General features: G+C 35.5%; 1 protein-coding gene across 2 annotated transcripts in view; it reads left to right on the top strand.

The window, feature by feature from the left end:
* The window catches only part of mamdc2a (MAM domain containing 2a), a 65,374-nt gene extending 43,288 nt beyond the window's left edge, over positions 1-22,086 (top strand). Inside the window, exons 8-14 of one of the 2 annotated variants that reach the window (XM_056458518.1) lie at positions 1,396-1,542; positions 2,711-2,976; positions 4,103-4,199; positions 12,383-12,538; positions 12,629-12,882; positions 13,060-13,144; positions 21,532-22,086. In XM_056458518.1, the coding sequence (XP_056314493.1) occupies positions 1,396-1,542; positions 2,711-2,976; positions 4,103-4,199; positions 12,383-12,538; positions 12,629-12,882; positions 13,060-13,144; positions 21,532-21,593 (1,067 nt within the window). In that variant the 3' untranslated portion in view covers positions 21,594-22,086. Of the gene's footprint in view, positions 1-1,395; positions 1,543-2,710; positions 2,977-4,102; positions 4,200-12,382; positions 12,539-12,628; positions 12,883-13,059; positions 13,145-21,531 lie in introns of those variants that run through there. The other variant, XM_056458519.1, reaches the window with a different exon arrangement.
* Positions 22,087-24,753: the final 2,667 nt, after the last annotated feature.

Raw genomic sequence — 24,753 nt, 5'->3', positions numbered from 1 at the left:
TTCGTAACTTAGCGATATTTCTCAGATGAAAGAAGCTAGTTTTTGTGACATGGGATATATGATTTTCAAAAGTTAAATTGCTGTCTAATATGACACCCAGATCTTTTATAGTAGAGCTAACGCTAACTTTGTATCCCTCTAATTGTAGGTCAAGTTGTGACATCTGCTGTGTACAGGATTTAGGCCCAATAAGTTATAATTTTGTGAGTTTTAGAGAAGGTAATTGTTGGTCACCCAGTCTTTAACATCTTTAATACACTCAGTTAGCTTAGACAGTTCAGACGTCTCATCAGGTTTAGTTGAAATATACAATTGAGTATCATCTGCATAGCAGTGAAAGCTGATCCCATGTCTTCTAATATTGTCTCCCAGGGGTAGCATGTATATTGTAAACAGCAAAGGGCCTAAAACTGATCATTGAGGCACCCCATACTTTACTGGGCTGACTTGTGAAGGCTGTCCATTAATATTCACAAACTAGTAACGGTCAGCTAGTATGACCTAAACCATTGTAGAGCCTGTCCCTGGACACCTGTAGAATTTAAGTGATCATGAATTTTAGACTATGCACCGACTCACTGATCATTTAGTGGATTCAGACACACACTGAGTGTACCTGCTTTATACCTGCTTTTACCATGCTTTATACCAGGCACTTTGATTATTAAAATAAGGCCCAGTATATTGTTTAAAATTAACTTACTAATAAAAAAAAGTCAGTAAAACTCACTTTTTAAGTTTGACTTTTCAGGTCACCAATATGTCATCCTAGTTAAATTAAAAAAAAATTGTTTTGTTTTTAGTTTAAAATTATGTTGTATAAATACACTTAAAAATATTATTAGTACATGCTTCATATACTTTTATATGGTTCACTTTAGGAAAATTCCTAATTTAAATGTCCACAACTGAAACTAGTAATGTTTTTATGAGAGATTGCTTTGTAATGTTTCAGAACAATGTAGCTAACAAAATAGCTGGAATGAAACTATTTCATGAATTCAGTGAATCAAATGTTTTTGTCATTAATTATTGAGTATGTCAAAGACTTTTGCAGTACTAGTCTATTTAAATGGAGCAGCTGATATGTTCAAGACATTTTTACCATTTGAATTTGACCAAAAAACATATCACCATATATTTAACAACAAAAAAATATATTTAACCAAGTTATTTTTTGAAACAGAAAGACAGCTTGTTGTTCTCAGGCTGACACTGTGACTCATTATAACCAGTAAATTGCTGTTTAATGGGGAATTTTCTTGCTGTTGTCCTGTTATGTAGCAACTACATTTACATTTCCTTTAGTCAGCACTTTGCAAACATTTCACAAAAAGTCTGTCCATGTGGGAGATGTTCATGTTGTGCGTTTGTTTCATGTAACTCATGTTTCAGAGCCAGAGTTTGACCCGTCTGTTGCAAACTGTGACTTTGAGGAGGGCCTGTGTCAGTATTATCAGGAACAGACTGGAGGCTCGCTGTGGAACAAAGTCTCTGTCAAACCAAATGTTTACCGCATTGGAGATCACACCACAGGCACTGGTGCGCAAATCTGACTTTTGATATATCTGATTATTTTGATTTATTGATATCTTTTCAACCGTCCTCCAAGTTAGCTTGTTGGTTGGACATGATTGTGTACAAACCTGATTGACATTTGTTATGGTTTAAATCATACTTGTATACTATTTATTGATGCAAATATTAGAAAAATACATGGTTCTAAATGGTACCAAATTGTAGTTGTTTTGCTTTGTGACAATAATAAAAGTATTGATTATCAATAGGTTCCATAAAAGCATGCTTTTAATATTTTAGGGCTACATGTACTGTCGAGGGATGCACGGTGGCGCAGTGGGTAGCACGTTCGCCTCACAGCAAGAAGGTCACTGGTTTGAGCCTTGGCTGGGCCAGTTGGAATTTCTATGTGGACTGTGCATGTTCTCCCCATGTTCGCATGGGTTTCTTCTGGGGGCTCCGGTTTCCCCCACTAAGCTGAATGATTGAATGAATTCTATTTGCTTTATAAATATGCTATTTTAGTTGATAATTTTTCAATATTAATTGTTATCAGTATTATAAAGAAAGAAAGTTTCAGCCCAAAAATAACATTCTATCAAAATTCCGCACCTTAAACTTGTTCCAAGATTATGAGTAATGTCTTCGTTTTCAGAACACAAAAGAAACTTTTTGAATGAAATCTAAGAGGCTTCTATCTATGTCTAGTCACCCAGACATGCAATGTACTGCACACTGAAGCTTCAACAGATACAAATGAAGCTGTTTATTCCAAGTCTTCTGAACAGACACCATCGCTTTAAATTTTTTATATTATGCATAGATTTCATTTATGCTAATTTATGCAAATGTTATGTTTACAAGTTTGGCATTTGGGCACTGAAGCTCAAGTATATGTGCTTGATGTTCATGAACCAATGTTGCTTGTTCTTGCAGAGAACCAATGAGCAAGGTTTGTTATTGTGTGATAAGGTATCATTGAATTTCTGTTTATGTATGCTGATCCATTTTTATATGTGGATAAAAAAATCTAAATTAACCAGAAGACTTGGTTTAAACCACTGAATTCAAATGAATTTATTTTTTGATCTGATTTGGGTTAACAAACTTTTAGTGGAGGGACAAAGAACTCATTTAGATTTATTTCACTTATTGTTTCTATGTCTCTCATATCTGTGTACTACATCCACAGGGTCTTTTCTTCTGACCAACACTCGCCATGCCTCTCGTCCAGGGTATGTGGGTCGTCTTTTTGGACCTTTCCTACCAGGGAACCATAAATACTGCCTCAGGTTCTACTATGCCCTTCATGGCTTCATGAAAATAGATAATGCTCTGGCTCTCTATGTTTATGATGAAAACAACATAGCCCAGGAGAAACTATGGACTGTTTCTGAGAGGTCTAGAGATGTTTGGACTGAGGTGGAAGTCACCTACCTGAAGCCCATGTCTACTAAGGTACAATCAGAGAATTCTTAGTAGGTTCTTGAAGGGATAGTTCACCTAAAAAGGAAAATGTTAATTTAGCCACCCTTAGTCAACCAAGATGTGGATTTATTTTCTTCAGTAAAACTGATCCTTGGTAATTCATAAATGGAAAGTCAATTTTGAGAGTCAAAACAACATATACTGACAAAGCAAAATTAATATCCATGGCTCATGACAATACAGTGATCTCTTATGAAGTGAAACAATTTGTGCAAAACAAATGAATTAAATTTACACTTTTATAAGGCATTGTAAATTGTGAGATGATAAACAACATAAAGATTTTAAGTGTTCTTCAGATAAGAGGTGATAGAAGGACATTGAATGTCCTGAATGATACGTACAAATTCAGTTTTAATACTTTTTTATTTTAGAAAAGTATTTTCTTGTCACTGATAAGCCGTAACAAATCGTTGAGTGTACTTTGGTTCACCCCGTGTGTGAATTCCTGTCATAATCTCTGGGATTCTGATGACTGAAGCACAAGACTCTTTTGAATGAAGTATCTGTCTGCAGGAAAACCATTTCCAAACCCCATTTGTGGGATATTCATTGTGCTTCTTCAAAATGTCAAAGCCATTTTGAGGGAAAAACCACAGAAAAATTGAAGAGTTTTAAACTGACGTCGACAAAGTGTTAAAGACAAATAGTTTGGGTTTGAATTTAATTCTCTCTTTTATATATATATATATTAAATAAAACAATATATAAATGAATTATAAATAAAAAAAATATTATTATGATTAATATAATATTAAGGTATTTTTAGGTGTTCCAAACTATGCATTTGTGTTTTGTGCTGTCTACAGTAAGTGATTGGTGGCTAAACAGTTGATCATTCACTTACTGACTTTATTTATTGACTTTATGTATTGTGGTTAAAAAAAGTAAAGAAAAGGAACAAGTTGATGGTGAGTATAAATCAAGCAGAGCTTTCATTTTTGGTTGAACTATCCCTTTAATTTGTTTGATATTTTAATACACACCTTTTTTAGCTTTTGATAAAATAATATGCTGTATTATTCTTGAAGTTTAGGAGTAGCCTACCTGTTTTAATTGTATTGTCCATGGATCTTTTTGTTAACTTCCCTTCAAGGTAGCATTTGTCAGCATCTGTAGAAACTTCTGGGACTGTGGCCTTGTGTCTCTCGATGACATCTCTGTGACTCTTGGAGACTGTCGTGTTAATGCAGGTACTATTAACTCTTTTGTCAGTGAGATTTTGCTAGTCAGATTTTATAAAAAACAATTTCTCAGCAACAAGAAAATTCCATACTGAATCACTTACTGGTTTTTCTAAACATCATAGTCAGGTGGCACTAAGGGGAATAAATCCAAAAGGCATTTGGCAAATTCTTCTTGACCCCTGCCAAGCATGACAGGTTGCACTGTGTGGCAGTTTATGCATTTTAGGTACAGTAAGGCTTGTGTCACAGAAACATTTGAAACTATTCACATTGTTATGCTGCTGCTTTTACACAGAGACAAATTCAAACCAAGCTTATTGTATGTCCCTCAGCCTACACTTTTGCATGTTTCAGATGACAAATTCTCTGTCTACATTTTGCGATGTAAGTTACTGAAATATGTTTTGTAATATGTATCAGATACACATCCTTCTGTACACAAGTTAAGAATATGGCTTGTCATACAGATCACTTAGACCAGTGAACGAATGACAGTGTCTTCTGGTATTTACTTGGTGTTGTGCAAACTGCACACACACACAAACAAAAAAATATTTATTCATGAATATTATGTCCCAAAGTTGTTGGTGTCATACTGCCCCTTGGTGTACATTTTCCCTAGAAACTGCAGTCAAATGTTTAAATATTTTTTTTTTCAGATTCACGAAAATGTAAACTGAAACATGTATTCCCAACGAGCCTGTTTTGTTCAAATTGCATGAAAAATTGATATGGGTCATATATAAATATGAAGAGTTCAGATGCAAAACCCTCTAAATTCATCAGACCTCTTTTCTTGTAATGAGCAATTTTTTATCAGGCTCCCCTGATTAGGTTTAGAAGTTTCATTTTTTATGTAATGATAAGGTTATTAACTGGTAAATAAAATACCTTTTATTTTTTCAAAAATGTCCCTTTAGACAATTCTTGTCTAACCACCTACAATTAAAAATATATAAATCTGTCAAGTAAGTGGCGGTTCATTCCACTGTGATAAACCAGGGAAAAAGCAGAAGGAAAATAAATGAATGAAATCTGTCAAGTAAGTGCATTAATAACATTAAAACTGACATAAATTAAAGGCCACCTAAGTTACCCCTTTTTTTCAGATTTAATTTAGAGTCTTTTGTGTCTCCAGAATGTGTCTGTAAAGTTTCAGCTCAAAACACCAATCAGATTTTTTATTATACATTTTATTAAATTCTATTTTATACATTTTTGCACCAGGTGGTGGTTTTGGTGTACTGCGCCTTTAAGGCTAGTCCTTCCCGCCCACCGTTTCTACATGCCTTTCTGCGTGCCTTAATCTCCTTCCTCGGCTGTGTCAGACAACAGACAGACATAAAGGAAGAAGATCTCATGTAGCGTTTGTGAGAAATACTACAGTAAGAACTTTACCAATGAGTATTTGTTGTAGTTTCTACGATGAGTCACACACAATGTCGTTACAAAGTTCATGCACACACACAGATACACACACACACAGACACAGCTCGGACACGACACGCACACACAGATACACACACAAACAGACACAGCGCGGACAAGACACGCACAGATACAGACAGCGTGCGCGTTTAGTTTTGCACTCTTTTTGCATGCAAATGTGACAGGATACAGGTTAAACTCCACCGCTGTATGAATATCTCTTATGTTAATGTACAAAATAAACCTGATTTAACGTCCACAAACCGGGATTGAAGCATCTTCCTTTATAATTGTTCTGACACGCGGCTGTGCTGATGAAGTAAAGCTGAAGTAAATCACTGTAATTCATTTTAATACATTTTAAACTTGTAAAACTTACTCTTGATCACGTTTGATGATGATTGATGATCCTAGCGAACTGAACAGACCTTTTATTCCCGGTTGCTTCGCGCACGTCCTCTCTTGTTGATATGATTATACACGTGACTACCGGGACATGTAAATACGCAGCTGTAAATCAATTCAGTGGGCGGGGGGACCGCACTCCTACATCAAGTTGCGGTCGGTCTGAAAACCGCTCCAATTGGTCCACCATTTTTTGTTGTTAATTTAAAAAAAAGGACTTGGTGTGTTTATATCACCCCAATATGATGGTCTATACACTACACTTACACATATGTCTGTCCAAACAGCTTGAAAAGTAGATTTTTCACCATATGTGCCCTTTAAATCTTAACAATCTGTTGTCATTTCTGATATTTAGGATTTACATTTAATGTAAGTAGAGCAATGTAAACACTGCAAGCATTGAAAGCAAAGCTTGTTAGATTCAAATAATATATTGTAAACACACTGTGATCAATATCTGTGCCTTGTCCCTTAAAGGGCACCTATGGTAAAAAAGCTACTTCCCCCCGCCCACCGAATTGATTGACAGCTGCGCCTATTAACATGTCCTGGTAGTCACGTGTATAATCATATAAACAAGACCAGAAGTGCGCAAAGCAACCGGGAATAAAAGGTGTGTTCAGTTTGTTAGGATCATCAATCATCATCAAATGTGATCAAGAGTGAGTTTCACATGTTTAAAATGTTTTAAAACAGAGCACGTGTGTAATGAATTACACTTATACTATTATTTAGCTTAGCTTTACTTCATCAGCACAGAACAATTCTCAGACCGCGTCTCAGAACAATTATAAAGGAAGACACTTTAATCCCAGTTTATAGATGTTAAATCAGGTTTATTTTGTACATTAATTTAACAGATATCCATACAGCAGTGGAGTTTAACCTGTATCATGTCACATGTATCATGCGTGCAAAAAGAGTGCAAAGCTAAACTGGCGCTCTGTCTTTCTGTCTGTCTTTCTGTCTGTGTGTGTTTGTGTGTGTGTGTGTGTGTGTGTGTGTGTGTGTGTGTGTGTGTGTGTGTGTGTGTGTGTGTGGTGTGTGTGTGTGTGTGTGCGTGCGTGTGTGTTTGTGTGTGTGTGTGTGTGTGCGCGTGAACTTTGTGTGACTCTGCGATGTAACTGCACAATAAATACTCATTGGTAAAGTTCTTACTGTAGTATTTCTCACAAAAGCTACGTGAGATCTGCTTCCTTTAAGTCTGTCTGTTGTCTGACGCAGCCGAGGGAGGAGATTAAGGCACCCAGAAAGGCATGTAGAAACGGTGGGCGGGGAGGACTAGCTTTAGAGGAGCAATACACCAAAACCGCCACCCAGTGCAAAAATGTATAAATAGGAGTTTAATAAAAGGTATAATAAAAAATCTGATGGGTGTTTTGAGCTGAAACTTTACAGAAACATTCTGGGGACGCAAAACACTTATATTAAATCTGAAAAAAGGGCTAACCTAGGTGCCCTTTAATATATAGTGGCTTTTGCCAACAAACTGTTATTTCTAAATGTGCTGACACTGGGATTTGGACGATTAGAAGCACATCTATGGTGTACTGTATGTATGGTGTACTACGTGCCTCAAGCGTTCACTCAATGTCATTATCTCATTTTTGGCGGAAGTGGCATTTAGTGGCTTTTGCACTTTTGCATCAGAACTATATATATACAACAGGTCTGTCTGGCTTTTGAATCTGATTGGCTGATAGCTGTGCAATATCATAAAAGGTGCAGCCTCTCTACAGTTTGACAAATATTGCAGCTGTTGGACAACATAATGTACTGTTGAGGCTTTGTTTATTTATAAATATTTATCATTTCAGAGATACAGCGCGTCGGCATCCATCAGCCTGTCATTGAGCAGAGCAAAGATGGCTGACGATCTGCCACAAGATGGCGACAGAGACCACATAATAAGCCCTTAGAGGAGAAAAACTCGTATTTTATAACTACCGCTGATCAAATCATTATTAAATTGGTAAATGACATTCAATGAAATCGAGCTCTCTCTTTTGTTTGTTGTAGTGCTTTATTTATACCATATAACTGCAGACTAGTTCAGTAAAAAGAAAGAAAGAAGAAATGCTTGCATGTGTTTAGCGTTTTTTTCCTAAATGTCTCAAGACTGATGGCGTTTTTTGCCGTTCAGCCTTATGATTTTAAAATGTCAACAAAATCACCAGTTTTGTCATCACTTTAGACATTTCGCAAGAGAATCATTCAAATTCTAGCTCTAAAGGGACATTGGTGAATTAGTAACGGTTTCTGCTGTTCTGACATCAGCTGCAGATGTTAATGAATGGCAGAAGAAAGTAGTTCCTCATACAAAAGGATTTTCAGACTCTGCCTGTGTAATTTTTCTTTTTTATATACACGATTATGCCATCGAACTGTTGTATGAATGTAAAATCACACTCATATAAAGTGGGAAATGGCTGTATATCCCACCAGTGCTGATATACAGCCATATTGCACTGCTTCAAGTGTGATATTGCTCATATAAATATAAATTTAGACACCTCTGTGGTGGCAGTATTGAGATGTGTGAAATTAAATTGAAACTGAAAATAGGCTATGCAAAAGTTTGGGCACCCTCTCTTTTGTGTGGATTTCAAAACCTGTAGTCACTTAATGCCGATTGATTAAAACACAAAATTTATTTCAGCGTGTGGAGTCCTTAACAAGGCCAACACAGGTGCAACAAATCTAAAAAATTGATATTTAAGATAGCTGATTGCTAGTTATGCTTCTCCTTATTGTGAACTACAAAGTACAGTAGTTGTTTGCTCTAACAAGGTTTATATATACAGACCATCGCCTCTAGCGTCTGTTGCTAGAGCTTCTTTAGAGGTCAGAGGAGTTTTATCTGCACAGCACTTCAATAGCTGGCCTCCTTTACACCCAGCCCCATAACCCACACTCCTGGTCCGGACGAGACCCCAAGTGTAACCCACAGGACCTACTGCACTTAACCTGCTCTGAGCTGAGATCGAACCAGCAATTCTTTGCATGGGAATCAGTTGCTCTAACAAGGAAGCTAAAGACCATCGCCTGTAGCTTTAATGTCACTGTAGAGGTCAGAGGAGTAAGCTTTACCTGAACAGCACTTCACTAGCTGGTCTCTGTTACACTTATATTAACAAGATTAAACTGAAATTCTGATATCACTCAAATTGAACTGAAATACAAATATAGATAAATATCAACTAAAAAGGGAACTATTACAAATTACAAAAGTACATAGGAAATATACATAAAATTAACAGCTAATTTAAAATGTTAAGTACTATAGTATGTAAATTATATATATATAGTTTTGTCACCAAGGAACTTTGCAATTTGTTTTACAAACACTACCTTGTATTTACATATTCCCAATATAATGAAGAACAACCAAAATACACGATAAAGCAGAATAAAAACATGTCACTTGTTGAATTTTACTTGAGTCTATGACAGGATCTTTATTGTAGTGATTATTCTGTTTGTGGCCCGTCATATATTTGACAACAGTAATTTTAACTCTAACTGATGCAGTGTGTAACCTTTTATTTTTAAACAATGTTGAAAGATGCTGTAATGTTGGAAAACAAATCCCATTGTCATATTCCAGGATGATAATGCCAGCATTACTAAAGAAGGCTTTGTTTTCCCATTGGCATCCAGTTGATCTGAAGCCCTCTGTATGTCCTTTTGGATGTGTTGAAAGCAGATCAGATAGTGAGCATCTTAGGATGATCTACAGTATAGCTTTTAACATTTAGCGAGTAACATTTATGGTGGTCAATTCATAAGATAAAAATAGGATTTCTTTTATATAATTTGATCCTGATGAATCTTGGTAATGTCATCCTGGAAAATGATCATTCGGACATGGTTGTTTCAGATTTTAAAAGCTACACTTCAGCAATCAGATAGGGTTAATCATATCAGAAACATATATCGCAGAAATAAAGATCAAGTTATGGACAGAGCAATGTATTATATTTTTAAAATCTTAAATAAGAAAGAAAAAAGAGCCCAAATTGGTATTTGTTCTTTTGATAATAAACATGACTGACACAGGCTGTCTTCAGATTTCGATAGTGTGCTGTTTGACCAAGTTTTGGTGCTTTTATGGAAGTGAAACACATGACTTGTAAAAGATGCAAGCAGCTGATTATTCTGTTAAAAGCAAAAGTCTATAGCTTACAGGTTGCTTGGAAGTCGTTACTTGTTGGTTGTGAGCACATTTTAAACAATGTGGTTCAGGAAATAGGTTCTTCAATATTCTGTTTATAGACTTATATCCCATAGCTATGGAGAACATCTGCCCTCACAAACATAGACATTAAATGGGCAGTGCCCGCTGTGGCTGACAGAAATAGACAAGCTTGTAACCATTACCCTCACAAAGTTTAGAGTACTCCAGATTTTATGAAACAAGTTTTGTTTGGAGTCCAAATATCTAACAATTTTTAAATCAAGAAGCATTTTCTAGACAAGCAAAACATGCTGTCTTGTTTTAAGAAATAATATGCCTCCTTAAAACAAGCAAAATTATCTGTGGAGTATGCAAAATAATCTTGTTTTTCCTTTCGATGATTTTGCTTATATAATAATTTTTATATATACAGTATATACATTTAAATACATTTGCATATTTACAGTTGAAGTCAGAATTATTAGCCCAACTTTGATTTATTTTTTATTTTTTACATTTTTCCAAAATTATGTTTAAAAGAGCAAGGAAATTTTCACAGAATGTTTGATAATATTTATTCTGCTGAAGTCTTATTTGTTTTATTTCAGCTAGAATGAAAGCAGTTTTTTCACTTTTTAAAAATTATTTTAAGATCCAAATTATTAGCCCCTTTATGCTAATTTTATTTTCGATAGTCAAAAGAACAAACCATCGTTACACAATAACTTGCCCTAACCTGCCTAGTTAACATAATTAACCTAGTTAAACCTTTAAATGTCACTTTAAGCTGTATAGAAGTGTCTTGAAAAATATCTAGTCAAATATTATTTACTGTCATCATGGCAAAGATAAAAGAATAAAATAAATTACAAATGAGTTATTAAACTATTATATCAGGAAATGTGTTGAAAAAAATCTTGTCTCCATTAAACAGAAATTTGGGAAAAGATAAACAGGGGGGCTAATAATTCTGACTTTAACTATATATATATGTATTAAGAGTCCCTAAACATTTGCAAAGTGCTGAAATATAACCGTATATGGCAGCGGTTATCAAACTTGCTGATGGGCCAGTGTCCTGCAGAGTTTAGCTCTAACACATGAACAACCCAAACACCCAACACCAACCACCTGAACAACATAAAGAAGTTAATCAAGGTCTTTAGGTATACTTGAAACTTCCAGGCAGGTGTGTTGAGGCAAGTTTGAGCTAAATCTGCAGGGGCACCGACCCAAAACTAGACCGAAATTGGTGACCCCTGTTGTATGGAGTCAAATTCTGAATGTTCAACTCAATAATCATCATTTTATGTGGACTAGCAAAGAAGACCAGTCTACATAAAGCACCTACAAACTGAGGCACTGGACAATTTGTTAAAAAAAATTGCCCAAGAATTTCCCAATATAGAGTATGGATGGCTTTTTATGTGGATGTCAGTAGTTTTTCCCAAACTTTCCCAATGTTCCAAGCATCTTTTATTCAGTCATTTAATTATTTTTTTTTTGTTTTGTTTTCTGCCCTTTTCAGTTATTATAAATATTATACAGTTATTAAAAAAATAATGAAGTGCACAATAAAGTGCAATGAAAACCTTTATGTATAACCCCACAGCACTTACTGTAAAATGTAAAGATTATTTGAATGTTAAAAGTTCTTTTTGGAGCCATCAATAAAAATGTTTAAGAGGGCATTAAAATCACAGTGAAACGTAAGTTAAGATTGTCCTTTTTTTCCCCATATTGTGACATACATCCAATTGAATTTCATTCTTTGGTAACTGATCAGATCACTGGAAGATGAGTGTTGCTAATAAATTGAAGGTAGATTGACGAATAGACAAAAAACAGGATAAAAACAACCAATGCCCTAATAGCCCCTCCCGAAAGGCATTCCATGTGACCAGAATTAAAGAAAAGTCATTTTGAGGGGACAGGGAAGGTTAGGGTATTTGTTAAAGGATTATGAGGCCAAATATTTTTTGACAAAATATTAAAGTGCACATATACGTCATTTGTAACAAGCAATAATAAATACATATAAAAACAAGAAGAGCACATTTTTATTTCAGGCTGACTTTAAACTGTCTTTAAACTTTAAGACTTTAAACAGATTTTTCATATTTGGTGTAAACTTTACTATTTCAAAACAGGTCACTTTTTTCTGTGCTCTCTTTAGGACCCTTGAATCCGCCTCCAGGACACTGTAACTTTGAAACTGGCGACTGTGGCTACACCCAAAAAAAGAAAGCTAAAAAAGGACATTGGCTAAGGATTCGAGGTCAGACGCCTACATCTTACACCGGACCCAAGGGGGACCACACCTTAGGGGTAGGTGAGTCAGATTTATACTTCAGCTTGAAATGCTTTAAACTCTGATGTCTTGAGACAGTGCACACTAAGTTTCTCCTGCTCTGACTTCAAGGTTACTTCATGTACATTGAGGCCTCCCACATGTTACCCAAGCAGTCAGCCCAGCTGATGTCCACTGAGCTGAGGGGCTCATCCGTCCCGCAGTGTCTGATCTTCTTTTACCACATGTATGGCTCGGGCACAGGGACCCTGAGCATCCTTCTGCGTAAGGGGGACAAAGAAAGATTGCTTTGGTCAAGGCAAGGAGAACAGAGCGTGTCCTGGATGAAGGCCATGGTGGATTATGAGTGTTACACAAGGCACTGGGTTAGAGACACGTTCTTGCTCCTCTTCTTGTCTTTGAAAAGTATCTTTTGCAACATTAATATCACAGCAATCATTTGATCACTGAAAACATTTCTGATGTGCCAGGAAAATTACTTTATTATGTTTTTTGTTTGTCAAATGTAATTTAAGGTTTAATGTGTGCTTTATTGTTTGCAGGTTATATTTGAAGCCACCAGAGGATCCTCAATAAGGAGTGACATTGCGATTGATGATGTTGTGTTTAAAAAAGGACCTTGCAAAGGCAAGTGAAAATGAATTATTTCCAAATGGCTTTAAAAACATTTAAAAAGTAAAAATGGTAACACTTTAGCTTAGGTCACAAGTCAGGATATTAATAAACCATGAACTAACACTATTAGCTTAATAAACTACTAATGAGCTGTTTATTAATTAGTTGGTAAGGTAAATGTTGAGTTTGGGTTTTGGGTAGGATTACAGTAGCGATGAGAATAGGGGAATTACCAACCCACGTCACACATGATGTCACACTGGTTCAACTGTGCATACTGGTTGCAAGAAAAGACCAGTTGCAATAGCAAACATGTCGTGTTGTGCGGTAGGATGCCAAAATCGAAAGTCCAAAAATGGAAAACTTAAATTTTACCATACACCACACTGCTTTTAATGCCAACCGCAGACGTCTTTGGCTAACAGCCATCATAAGAGCTGAATGAAGTGAGGACCTAATTTAAAATGCTTGACTCTGCAGTTCTCAGTTTATATCAGGTAGGTTCACGCTATGCTGAATCATACACATTACTTGTTTTTGATTGCAGCAATGATTTCAGCAAAAACAGTTAATTATGGTTAATTAAATTGTGGACACTGAATGCAATGTAATGTATGAATGTAAAAATGAATGAAATGTAAAAATGTACGTTCACATATCCTGCCGTACATATTTGTGTAGGATTTAAATCAAACTTCGCTTATCAACACATACATAAAGCACGTGCATATACACCCAATAAATTACTCGCATATACTCCTATACGATTGGATGTTCAAAGCAACATATATGAAACTTGAGCATATACATATAAACTTGACGCATGCATTGACGTACATTAACACGCACATACATATAAACTCCATCCTCGCACAAACACTTACATTAACACACGCACATACATATAAACTTGACGCATGCAAACACACCTGTACACACGCACATACATATAAACTCCATCCTCGCACAAACACTTACATTAACACACGCACATACATATAAACTCCATCCTCGCACAAACACTTACATTAACACACGCACATACATATAAACTCCATCCTCGCACAAACACTTACATTAACACACGCACATACATATAAACTTGACGCATGCAAACACACCTGTACACAAGCACAGGGGCGTAACAGCCATTTTAAAAGTGGGGGGGACAGCTGTACGGTCACCCAAAAGTGATTAATGATTTATTAGCAATAAAGTTTATTTAATAATCGTTTAACCAAAATTCTAAAATAATTACAAAATATTAATAATAACAATATATAAACAGAACCACACACATTTAAATTAAGCATTACTCTGTGAGAAAATATTTTTATTTTTATTTTATACACATATACACACACACACACACACACACGCACACACACGCACACAAACACACACACATATACATATAACGTGAGATGGACATCTCTATGTGTACTTGTGGCCGATGCGTCATTCATAAAAGCAGAACACTCAGGATTCAACAAGTAAATTCACCAATTACTCCCCAAATACATACAAGTAAGTGGTTGGTGAACTTAGAGAGGAGTAGATTCAACTTTATAGTTACTTTCAGTATGTGTATCTGATATGATTAAAACACATCGGCAAATTATATTTTAATGGATTCTTAGACTTCCTTGTGTTTTACAAATGCTAAAGTTCTTGTTTTACTAGTACTTGTGTGTATTTACATGTCTAAAACATAAATTAACCATAAGGCGGTTAAAAAGGCTGCATAATTGTGATAATATGACACGTCTTTCTCAGCAGAGTTAAGTTGGTTTTGTTTTCAAAAATAAAAACGAAAAAAAAAATAAGCACTTTTCCGACGGTCCCTTACTGAGAGCTTAGCTCAACTATAGCGCGAGCTTTCTCTGGCTGAACGCATATTGCGACTGCTCAAGCAATGCTCCTATCGAGCAAAAAAAAAGAAAAAGACAGCTGTGAAACATAACCAGCTTTGTCTTTTTGTAGGGAATACAGTTTAGATCTTTTTTGGGTAAGAGGTTTTTTAGTTAATGCCGTCTGTCGCTGAATGTGTCAGGAATACCGAAAACAAAACCAACTTAACCCCGCTGTTTTCTCTGGCTCAGCGCCAGACAAGACACCAGCACCAGGGACTTTACGATTCTCACTTCAAACCGGATTAAAAAAAAGTAGGATTCTGTAACGTTAGTGATTTACCCAGCTGTTGCTCCCTTCCGCATCGTCCCTGTCTTTGACTACAAAGAGAATGAATGAAGCTCGTGGCAGACGCTCGAGATTCGCGCTGTGATTGGCTGAGTGATCGTTCACTCAAATCGAGTAACAAATCAGAGAACACTTGCGGCCGCTAGGTCAAATAAAACGTGTGGGCCAGTCGGGGGACAGAATAACCTGTTTCCAAAAAGTGAGGGGGACGTTTCCCCCCCGTCCCCCCCGGTTGCTACGCCCCTGCACACGCACATACATATAAACTCGATCCACGCATAAACACCCACATTAACACACACATACATATAAACTCGCAGCATGCAAACACACCTATACACACTCGCATATACATATAAACTCTATCATTGCATATGCACTTATAAACTCTCACATACTGTATGAATGTAAACTCAATGTGTGCAAACATACAAAATAAAATTCACGATCATATATACAGTTAGTTGTGTATATACATATATGCAAGTGATTTCACATGTGTATATGAATTCTCAGTGCGAAAGGAAGTTATTTCACTTTGAAAGGAAGTAGTTTAATTTCAACTTAAAAGTCCTTTGAGCAAAATGAACAAGATCATTATTTGTCATCAATTTACAGAAATAGTGCAATTAACCAAGGAATTACATCTGTTTAACAATGAAAATCAATTATGCTAATTATAAAAATTATAAAAAGATAATGCTAAGGAATGCTCCCGCAAAATTAAAGGTTTATTGTGCAATTAAATTATTTGAAAGCTATGGGTTTAATAAATATAAGGTTGCATAAGTAATTATTTAGAATAAAATACGTTTGTTTATTATTATTTAAAAAGCTTATATAAAAAGCTTAATAATTATAATAATTAAAAAAACAAAACAAGGAGGGTATAGGCTACATTACATTTGCAATAGAAAAGAGGAGTTTAGTTGTTTGAGTATATTCATAGTTCTGGTTGCCTTTTAAGTTGAATTTCCTTAAAGGGTTCTATCTCTCCATTTATATTTGTGTATGAAATTACTTACCTAAATTAAAAGGTTTAAAATAAAAATATTTCTTATATGTTTTATAAAGTCTATTTATATAGACTAATATTTGATATTATTTTATATAACATGTTCATAATTTAACAGGTTTAATGCCTCTATTAATCGCATACTATTTCATAAGCTTTGCAATATCCTGATTCATAATAAACGTGTTTGTGAATTTTATTTTGTATGTTTGCACGAGTGTTATTTGGGTGTTTATACATGCATTTAGTTTAGGCATTGGGCCTATATGCTAGTATAGGTGTGTTTGCTTGCAGTGAGTTTGTGTATATGCTTGTGTTGTTGTGGGTGTATTTGCAAGGATCGAGTTTATGTATGTGGGTGTGTATAGGTGTGTTTGCATGCTGCGAGTTTATATGTATGTGCATGTTAATGTGGGTGTTTATGCAAGAATCGAGTTTACATGTATAAGCGAGTGTGTACAGGTATGTTTGCATGCAGCAAGTTTATATGTATGTGCGTGTGTTAATGTGGGCGTTTATGCGAGGATGGAGTTTATATGTATGTACGTATTAATGTGGGTGTTTGCATGCGTCAAGTTTATATGTATGTGCGTGTGTACAGGTGTGTTTGCATGCGTCAAGTTTATATGTATGTGCGTGTGTTAATGTAAAGATGCGAAGATGGAGTTTATATATATGTGCGTGTTAATGTACGTGTATGCATCCGTCAAGTTTATATGTATATGCGCAAGTTTCATATATGTTGTTTTTAACATCCAATAGTAAAGGAGTATATGCGAGTAATTTATATGTGTATATGCACATGTTTTATGTATGTGTTGATAAGCAAAGTTTGATTTAAATCCTACTCGGCACCTCATACGTACAGGTGCTGTTCGCTGTCAGAATGCAGTTGTTTTGCTTGTTGATGATTACTCAGGCCTTGTACAGTTCCATCTTCTTTCCTTGTCTTTGGCTAAGCAGAACCTCGGTTTTTAGCACTACAAAGTTTTGAATCTGGTAATCATGGAACATTATTTCTTGCACATGACCACACAGAATAACATTGTTGGCATCCAAAGACTTGTAACTTAGGCCTTTAACTTCTCTCTTGTAAAATCATTTGGAGTTAGATATCAATGAGATAGTTGTATATTTGGGGCTGGATGCTTGGCCATTTTGTCTTATCCAATATCCATTGAGAGGATGCTATTGCAAATGAACCTGTCAGATGAACGCTGCTCACTTTAAGTTAATTTTGCCAAATAACTGTGCTTATCACTGGGTGACAAGCTGTTATAATACACATATAATATGTAATCAAAATAACAACAACAAACTCTGTACCTCATCACATATCATTCCTTCACTATAAAATCATACATTATAACTACTAATGAACAGTTAATGTCTTGCCTGCTTAATTGTCTGCAATGTCTTATGCAGGTAAAAAGTCAGTAGTGAATAGTATGAATTGTGACCTAAACTAAAGTGTTACGCAAGACGCAAATAAATTAAGCTTGCTTCATCATTAAAGTGCATTTTTGACCAGTCCACATGCTCCACCACAGAAATTACTCTTCCTCTTTTCTGGTGATGGTGCTCTTGAAAATTCTCCACATTATCCCATCAAAGCGTGCATTTGTCTTTTGTGGTGGGGGCAATGTAATGCAATACTCTAGAAGTCATACATTTGGAATGACTAGCCACTCTTTCTATGGCTAAAAGGGTCCTTTTATAAATATTTTAAAATTAAAATGAGGAGGTGTGACAACAAACAGGACCACATGGGATATTAAAGTGTCCATCTCTTAAAGGGGTGGTTCATAGTGTATTTTTAATGTTGGTTGTGTTTATAAGATGTAAAGCAATGTGTGCTTATGCTTCACTTGTAGAAAATCATGTTATGTTTTCATATATTATGTACTGCTACTCTGCTAACATGAAAACAACTGTCATATTTCCTAGTTCCTCTAAAAAGGCTTGCCCTCAAAAGACTCTGATTGGTCAGCTAACATAATGTGCTATGATTTGCGGAGTGGCTCCATGTCACCACGTCACGCCCCTAGAAGCACATGTTTTTGCGCTGTGTAAACAGTCCAGTCAGAGCAGCTGTTAGCAGCTTTAGCTGCTTGAATCAGACAGAAAAATGAAGAACACACAGCTGAACCTCACACCTGCTCTCTAAAATAAAATCTGACAAGTGTCTTTCATATATATTCGGAATAAGCATGTGTAAGTAATATCAAACGTTCACATATCCTTTGCAAGTTTGTTATTTGAGATGTAAAAGGCACGGACAACTGCATAGGGAGACATGCATAGAGAGACACTGCAGCGATGCTGAAGATTGTGGGTGTTTACAGCAGTTTGACTGATAAATATGAATTTGTAGCTAAATTGTTAGCGGTGCCAAACAGCATTTCCCGTTGTTTACATCCTTGTTTATGTCCTCACTACAACATATCGTTAACGCTAGAAACTGCATATAATAGACCAATTTTAACAAATAAAAACACTTACTGGTTGTTTCTCACAATCCACAGCTTCGTTGATTGGAGGACTTTTAGCTGAATCCAGCACTGAGCTGGGAGATATTCTGGAAGCTCTCCTTTGTCAAATGATAGAGCTATATATATATATTTTTTTATAATTCTCTGGAACATAATTAAAATTAACTGTAAGCACTTCTCTCTTTGTGTCGTGTCCTTTGGAAGCCCAAATACAGAAACAGAACAAGCTCTGTGGGTATAGCAGCTTTGGACGGCATTTTAGCTTTCTCTGCTATAACATTCGCTGCGCAGGGTGTGTGCGCATGGGGAATGCGGTAACTGGAAGCCCTTGTGCTTTCACTTGGCCAGATGTATTTTTGTGTTGTCCCCAATCTTGGTTTGCTGTAGGCTTCGCTAAGCTCTTAAACTCTGTAAATGCCAATATCTCTCTTTGCATTGAACTTTGAGCGTATTACATTCAGAGATGTTGTTTATGTTCACACAGCTACATTACACATCAACTACAGTTTAAAATATCATGACGTAGTAGACCACCCCTTTAATAATTTTTCCAGAAAAGAAAATCTTATCTTCACTTTTATGAATGTATTAATTTTCTAACATATAACTTGGACAGAATTCATCACATCCCAGATAGCATACAAATGTGGGCCACTTTAGGCAGTTATGCGGCACTGGTGGTATTCCTTCGGGCCAGACAAAATGAATGTGAGCCTGAAGTGGCCCACCTGTACAATGGCAAAGGGGGCCCAAAGATTCAAATTCATATGTGGGCCATTTAAGGCAAAGATTTGGCATTTATGGCAAAATGTAATCTGAATGTGAGCCTAATGTGGCCCATGTGGAAAATGATCAATTTGGCCCAAATGATGGAGGACAAATGTGGGCCACATTTGGCAAAAATGTGGCATAGTCATTTAAGGGTAATCTGGGTCTAAACCTAAAGTGGCTCACACCTGTAAGTGCAAATGTGGCCCAGTTATCTTAAGACATATGTAGGCCACTTTTGACAAATATTTGGCACAGTAAGCTCTGGCTAATGTGGCTGTGAGCCTAATGTGGCCCAGTTATTTTAAAACATATGTGTGCCATTGTTGGCAAATATTCGGCACAGCAAACTCTGTCTAATGCAGCCGTTAGCCTATAGTGGCACAGAGAAGATATGGAAAATGTGGCCCAGTTATCTTAAATCATATATGTGGGCCACTTTTGGCGAATATTCAGTCCAGTAAGCTATAACAAATGTGGATTTGAGCCTATAGTGGCCCAGAGAAGAGATGGCAAATGAGGCCCAGTTATCCTAAAACAAATGTGGGCAACTTTTGGCAAATATTTGGTACAGTTAGCTCTGGCTAATGTGGCTGTGAGCCTAAAGCAGCCCAGAGAAGATATGGCAAATGTGGCCCAGTTATCTTAAAACATATGTGGACCACATAGACTAAAGTCACCATCATGGAGATAAGTGTTTGTTTTAGTTGGGCACATAGCCCTGAACCTCTTAATATAAATTTTCTTTTGAGCTGCTGTAACTTTAAGAACTTTACTTGAAAAGTTTATTCATTACAGCAAGCAAGCCAAAGTAAAAATTAAATAAATGAGACACAACTTGTGGTGAATTAATGTAATTAACTGAAGTTAACCAATGTTTAATCCATTATTAGAAGTAATGTAATAACATGCTTGCACATGCCACAGAATTATGAAGGTTCACAAGCAAAAAAATACTATGGTTCAACTTCTGCTCACAGAGAAGTCAATAATCAGCGTATAAACCTCAACAACGGTGACAATTAACAAAGTGAACAAAACTCACAAACAGGATACTAAAAGTGATAAAATCAACAACGTCAACATAAACAGCAGAATCAAAAGCAAATAATGAAAACAGTAGCATCAATAAGCTATATAATATATTCATACTGCAATGCATGCTGGGATTTTTGTACTTTGACACACCCAGCAAGTGTAAGTTGTAGGCCAGATCTGCCCCAGAATTAAAGCAAATTGTGCCCCAGAATAGGGTCAGTTCTGGTTCATTTGGTTGAATTCTAGCTAATATGTGTTATTGCTTTGGCTTTTTTTTTGGTCCAAATCTGACAAACAGGAGCAGACCGCCCTAGTGCCATCATTCCATTCAGTATGTGGTTCAGATGTAAGTGTCTGGTGTGGGCCAGATCTGGGCCAGAATACAAGCAAACTGTGGCCCAGAATAGGGTCAGTTCTGGTTCATTTGGTTGAATTCTGACTGATATGTGATATTGCTATGGATTAAATGTGGCCCAGATCTGGCAAACAGGAGCGGACTCCCAAGTGCCTACATTCCATGCGGTATGTGGGCCGGATGTAAGTGTCTGGTATGGGCCGGATTTGAGCCACATGAATTTTGCTAGCTGGGATTGTTGCCTGTATTACTGGATGTGAATTCAAATGCATAGCCTTGAAGTACAGAAGTTGTTTTCATCTTGTCAAGCTTGTCTTGTATTTGATGTACTGCAGTAGGCTTTGTGAGTACAGATGGCTGCACTGCAGTAACAGCAGGTTGGGGGAGCAGGTGGTTTCATTACCACAGTTTGTCTCTTACTGTAGTCATCTGATTCTGTTTAATGAGACAGTTCTAGGAAATAAAAGACAGAATATATTTTGTTCATGTGTTCATACTTTAAAACTTTCTTTTTCTTTCTCTCTTTTTCTAGATCCAGGAGACAGCGTCTCTTACTCAGGCTTCTCTGAAAATTTCAATGAGATTGAGTACTGAGAGCGGCCCAGGAATGCTGATATGTGTTTGTTTTTATTTGTGTTTCACTGGGGACGAGGAGAGAAAAGAACATTTGTTATCTAGGCTCAACGGTGTTCTGCTAATTCTAGTCACGGAGAGACACATGCGTCATTGTTCCTTCACATTTAGGGGGTGTGATGTGTCTAGTTCTTGATATAACCTGATACTTTTGGATCATACGGGACAGCTTGGGACTGTCTTGGTTTTGAGTGTTTTGATTAGATGATTGTTTTTGTTGTTTTTTATTGTTTTGACATTGCTTAGCGGCATGCTGCTAGGTAGCAACGGTTTTCAGTTTGTATTTGCAGAAGTGAACAGTTTCTTTTCAGTGTTTTTCTTTTTCTTTATCAGTGTAAAACATGATTAACGATAGAGTAAAACATGTTTGCAATAATGAGAAAATTCAGGTCGTGAGTTGTATACATTCTCACTCAAAGTGTTACATTTATTAAATAACTTTTTAAAATGAAAACTCCTTTGTCAGGTCTTGACTGAATATACTGAAAACTAAATATCTTGTTATCTCTGGATATTCTTGTTTATGTTTTTTCCATCAATGCCATCTAGTGGAAGGGGTGTGTTATGGCTCATTTGGGTTTGTTGAAGATTTTATTATGATTTAGGATTATTACAATTCTAAACACTAGAGTACTACTAAACATTTATTTTGAAATATAATTCAATATGTTTTGGGTGTACATTATTTTCTTTCTTACATTTCCATGTTCTTATCAAATAAAAATAAACCGTGTTTCCCATGATGCACACAAACAGTTCGAAAATGCTTTTCCTAAACGTTTAAGCAAGAGCATTTTGACTGATGTTCGAATGGGAATACATTTATCAAACCTTTCTTGTACTTTTCCAAAAACAACATAAATAATAGTTTTGTTCTTTGCATTCGCGTGTTAAGGAAGATGCTTGTGAATCTAGTAATAGGAACCTCACACAAAAAGGAAATAAAGTTGAAGGTAGTTAAATGTTTATAGATTTGTATTTTAGCTTTTCCCCTTTGAATTTCATATGTAAGTAACAGATGAAAATGTATTACTTAATGCAGGCTCCTGTTTTTATACATGTCACCGTTAAAAAAATAAATAATAATATTAGGGTTTTTGCGCTTTCCAAAGTAAACATCTCGGAATTAATAATACTAGCTAAACATTATATACTTAATTGCTAGTTATCAAGCATCTGTTTAACTTACATCTGTCAGTTTATGTTTTAGAGAGCATTTGTTAACCCTTGTGCGCTATTCAAATTGACTACCCTTTTGTTATATTGGAGACAAACACATCCACTGAAAAATGCAAAGCAGAAAAATATCTATAAATACTTTTTTCATAAATCTGTTAATCAACCTCAGTCCTGATCAAAACTACTAAATATATATTTTTTTAATTATAGGATTTTAACAGTTTAATTGCCAAATTCATAGATGATGTCACCGATTTGGTGAAAACAAAAAACACACAAAATTACATATTTGCAAGATTAAAAGTAGTTGTGGACTGGATTTTTTTTTACCTTTTATCAGTCTTGTGAGCGATTAGTAACAACATTGGCTTTGATGCATTGTTAGACTTAAATTTTGTCTCACTAATTTACTGTCGTTGGCTGTTTTTGCCCCATTGTCTTCCATGAATGGAACATACATTTATGGAACATTTTCTTCCTTACAAGACATGCCAACTACAATCAAAAATGCATGGTTATATGTTGTCATGAGTTTAAATCAAAAAATGTGGTTATAATGGAAGTCAATGTGGCAAAAACAGACACCAACAGTAAATTAGGGAAAAATAAATGAAAAGGAATCTAAAAAAATGCATCAAAGGCAATGTTGTTTCACATCTTCAAGACTGTGATAAAAGGTAAAAAAGTCCACAACAACTACTTATATTGAAAATACGTAATTTCATGTTTTTTTTTCTCACCAAACCAGTGATCATTTATGAATTTGGCAATTAAAGAGTTAAAATCCTGTAATTTTTTAAGCAATTTAACAATTTTGATTAGGACTGAGGTTGATTAAAAAAAAAATTTTGATGCATTTTTACAGCAATTTAATTTAATGAATGTTTTCATCCCTAACATAACAAAATAGTAAAACTGGCCAGAGTTTTAAAAAATTTCAAACACAGAAAATGTAATGGTCAAATTAATATGCAAAATCACCCCAGTGTGGATGAAAACATCCCCAACAGTACAGTACAGTACAGTACATAAGGGTTAGGAAATCTTTTCTTTTTTTGTGCTGAGAGTGATGCTTAACTACATTAAATGTTAAACGTAATAAATTCCATCCACACAACATTGAAATTACAATCACATTTTTGTAAATTATAGCAGATGCTTTTATTTTGTAAAGAAAAAACAAAACAAAAACAAAGTCAAATAAGCAGATCAATAGAGTGTGCCTCTTACATCACAACACTGTATAAACAGTATGTTCAATACATGCCCATATTGCCCAGAGGACTTCAGAGGCTGTAGTGCAGCAACAAAAGATTTGGATCTCTCATATGCACATAGATGTATTATGTACTGTAAGGGTTAGTTTAGCCCTGAAAAGGGGAATTCTGTGATAATTAAATCAGCATCTCCTTTCAAACATGTATAACTGTTTTTTTAAATGTTGGTAGCCAAGGGAACTGGCTTCAATTGTATGGACAAAGAGATTTCTTGAATTATTTTTCATTTTTCCACAGAACAAAGAGTTGGGATCAGAAGAAGGTGAGTAAATGATGAGAGAATCTTTATTCATGGTTAAATTGACTTTCATTGTATGAACAAAAATACAGAGAAGCTTCTCTTTTATGTTTTATTTTAGTTTATGTTAATTATGTTAATCTAAACCTTTATGTTAACTTTATCAACATGAATGGTAAATTTATTGCCGTTCTCATTTAAGACAATAATGACTTTGCATGTCATTTGGTCTGTAACTTCTCTACCAGTTTGATTTGGTTAAGGATTTAAATCACAGCCCTAACAACATATTTTTAAAACAATTTATTTTTATTTTATATTATTATAAATGTTGCATGATTTTATATATACTTTCCTTTATATTGTCTAGGCATGGCAACATTTCCAAGCTGTCCTGGCTTGCTGCTTATTCAACTATCTGTAGCCC

Source organism: Danio aesculapii, chromosome 5 (assembly GCF_903798145.1).
Source record: "Danio aesculapii chromosome 5, fDanAes4.1, whole genome shotgun sequence".
NCBI lineage: Eukaryota > Metazoa > Chordata > Actinopteri > Cypriniformes > Danionidae > Danio > Danio aesculapii.
This window is presented reverse-complemented; position numbering and strand designations above follow the sequence as displayed.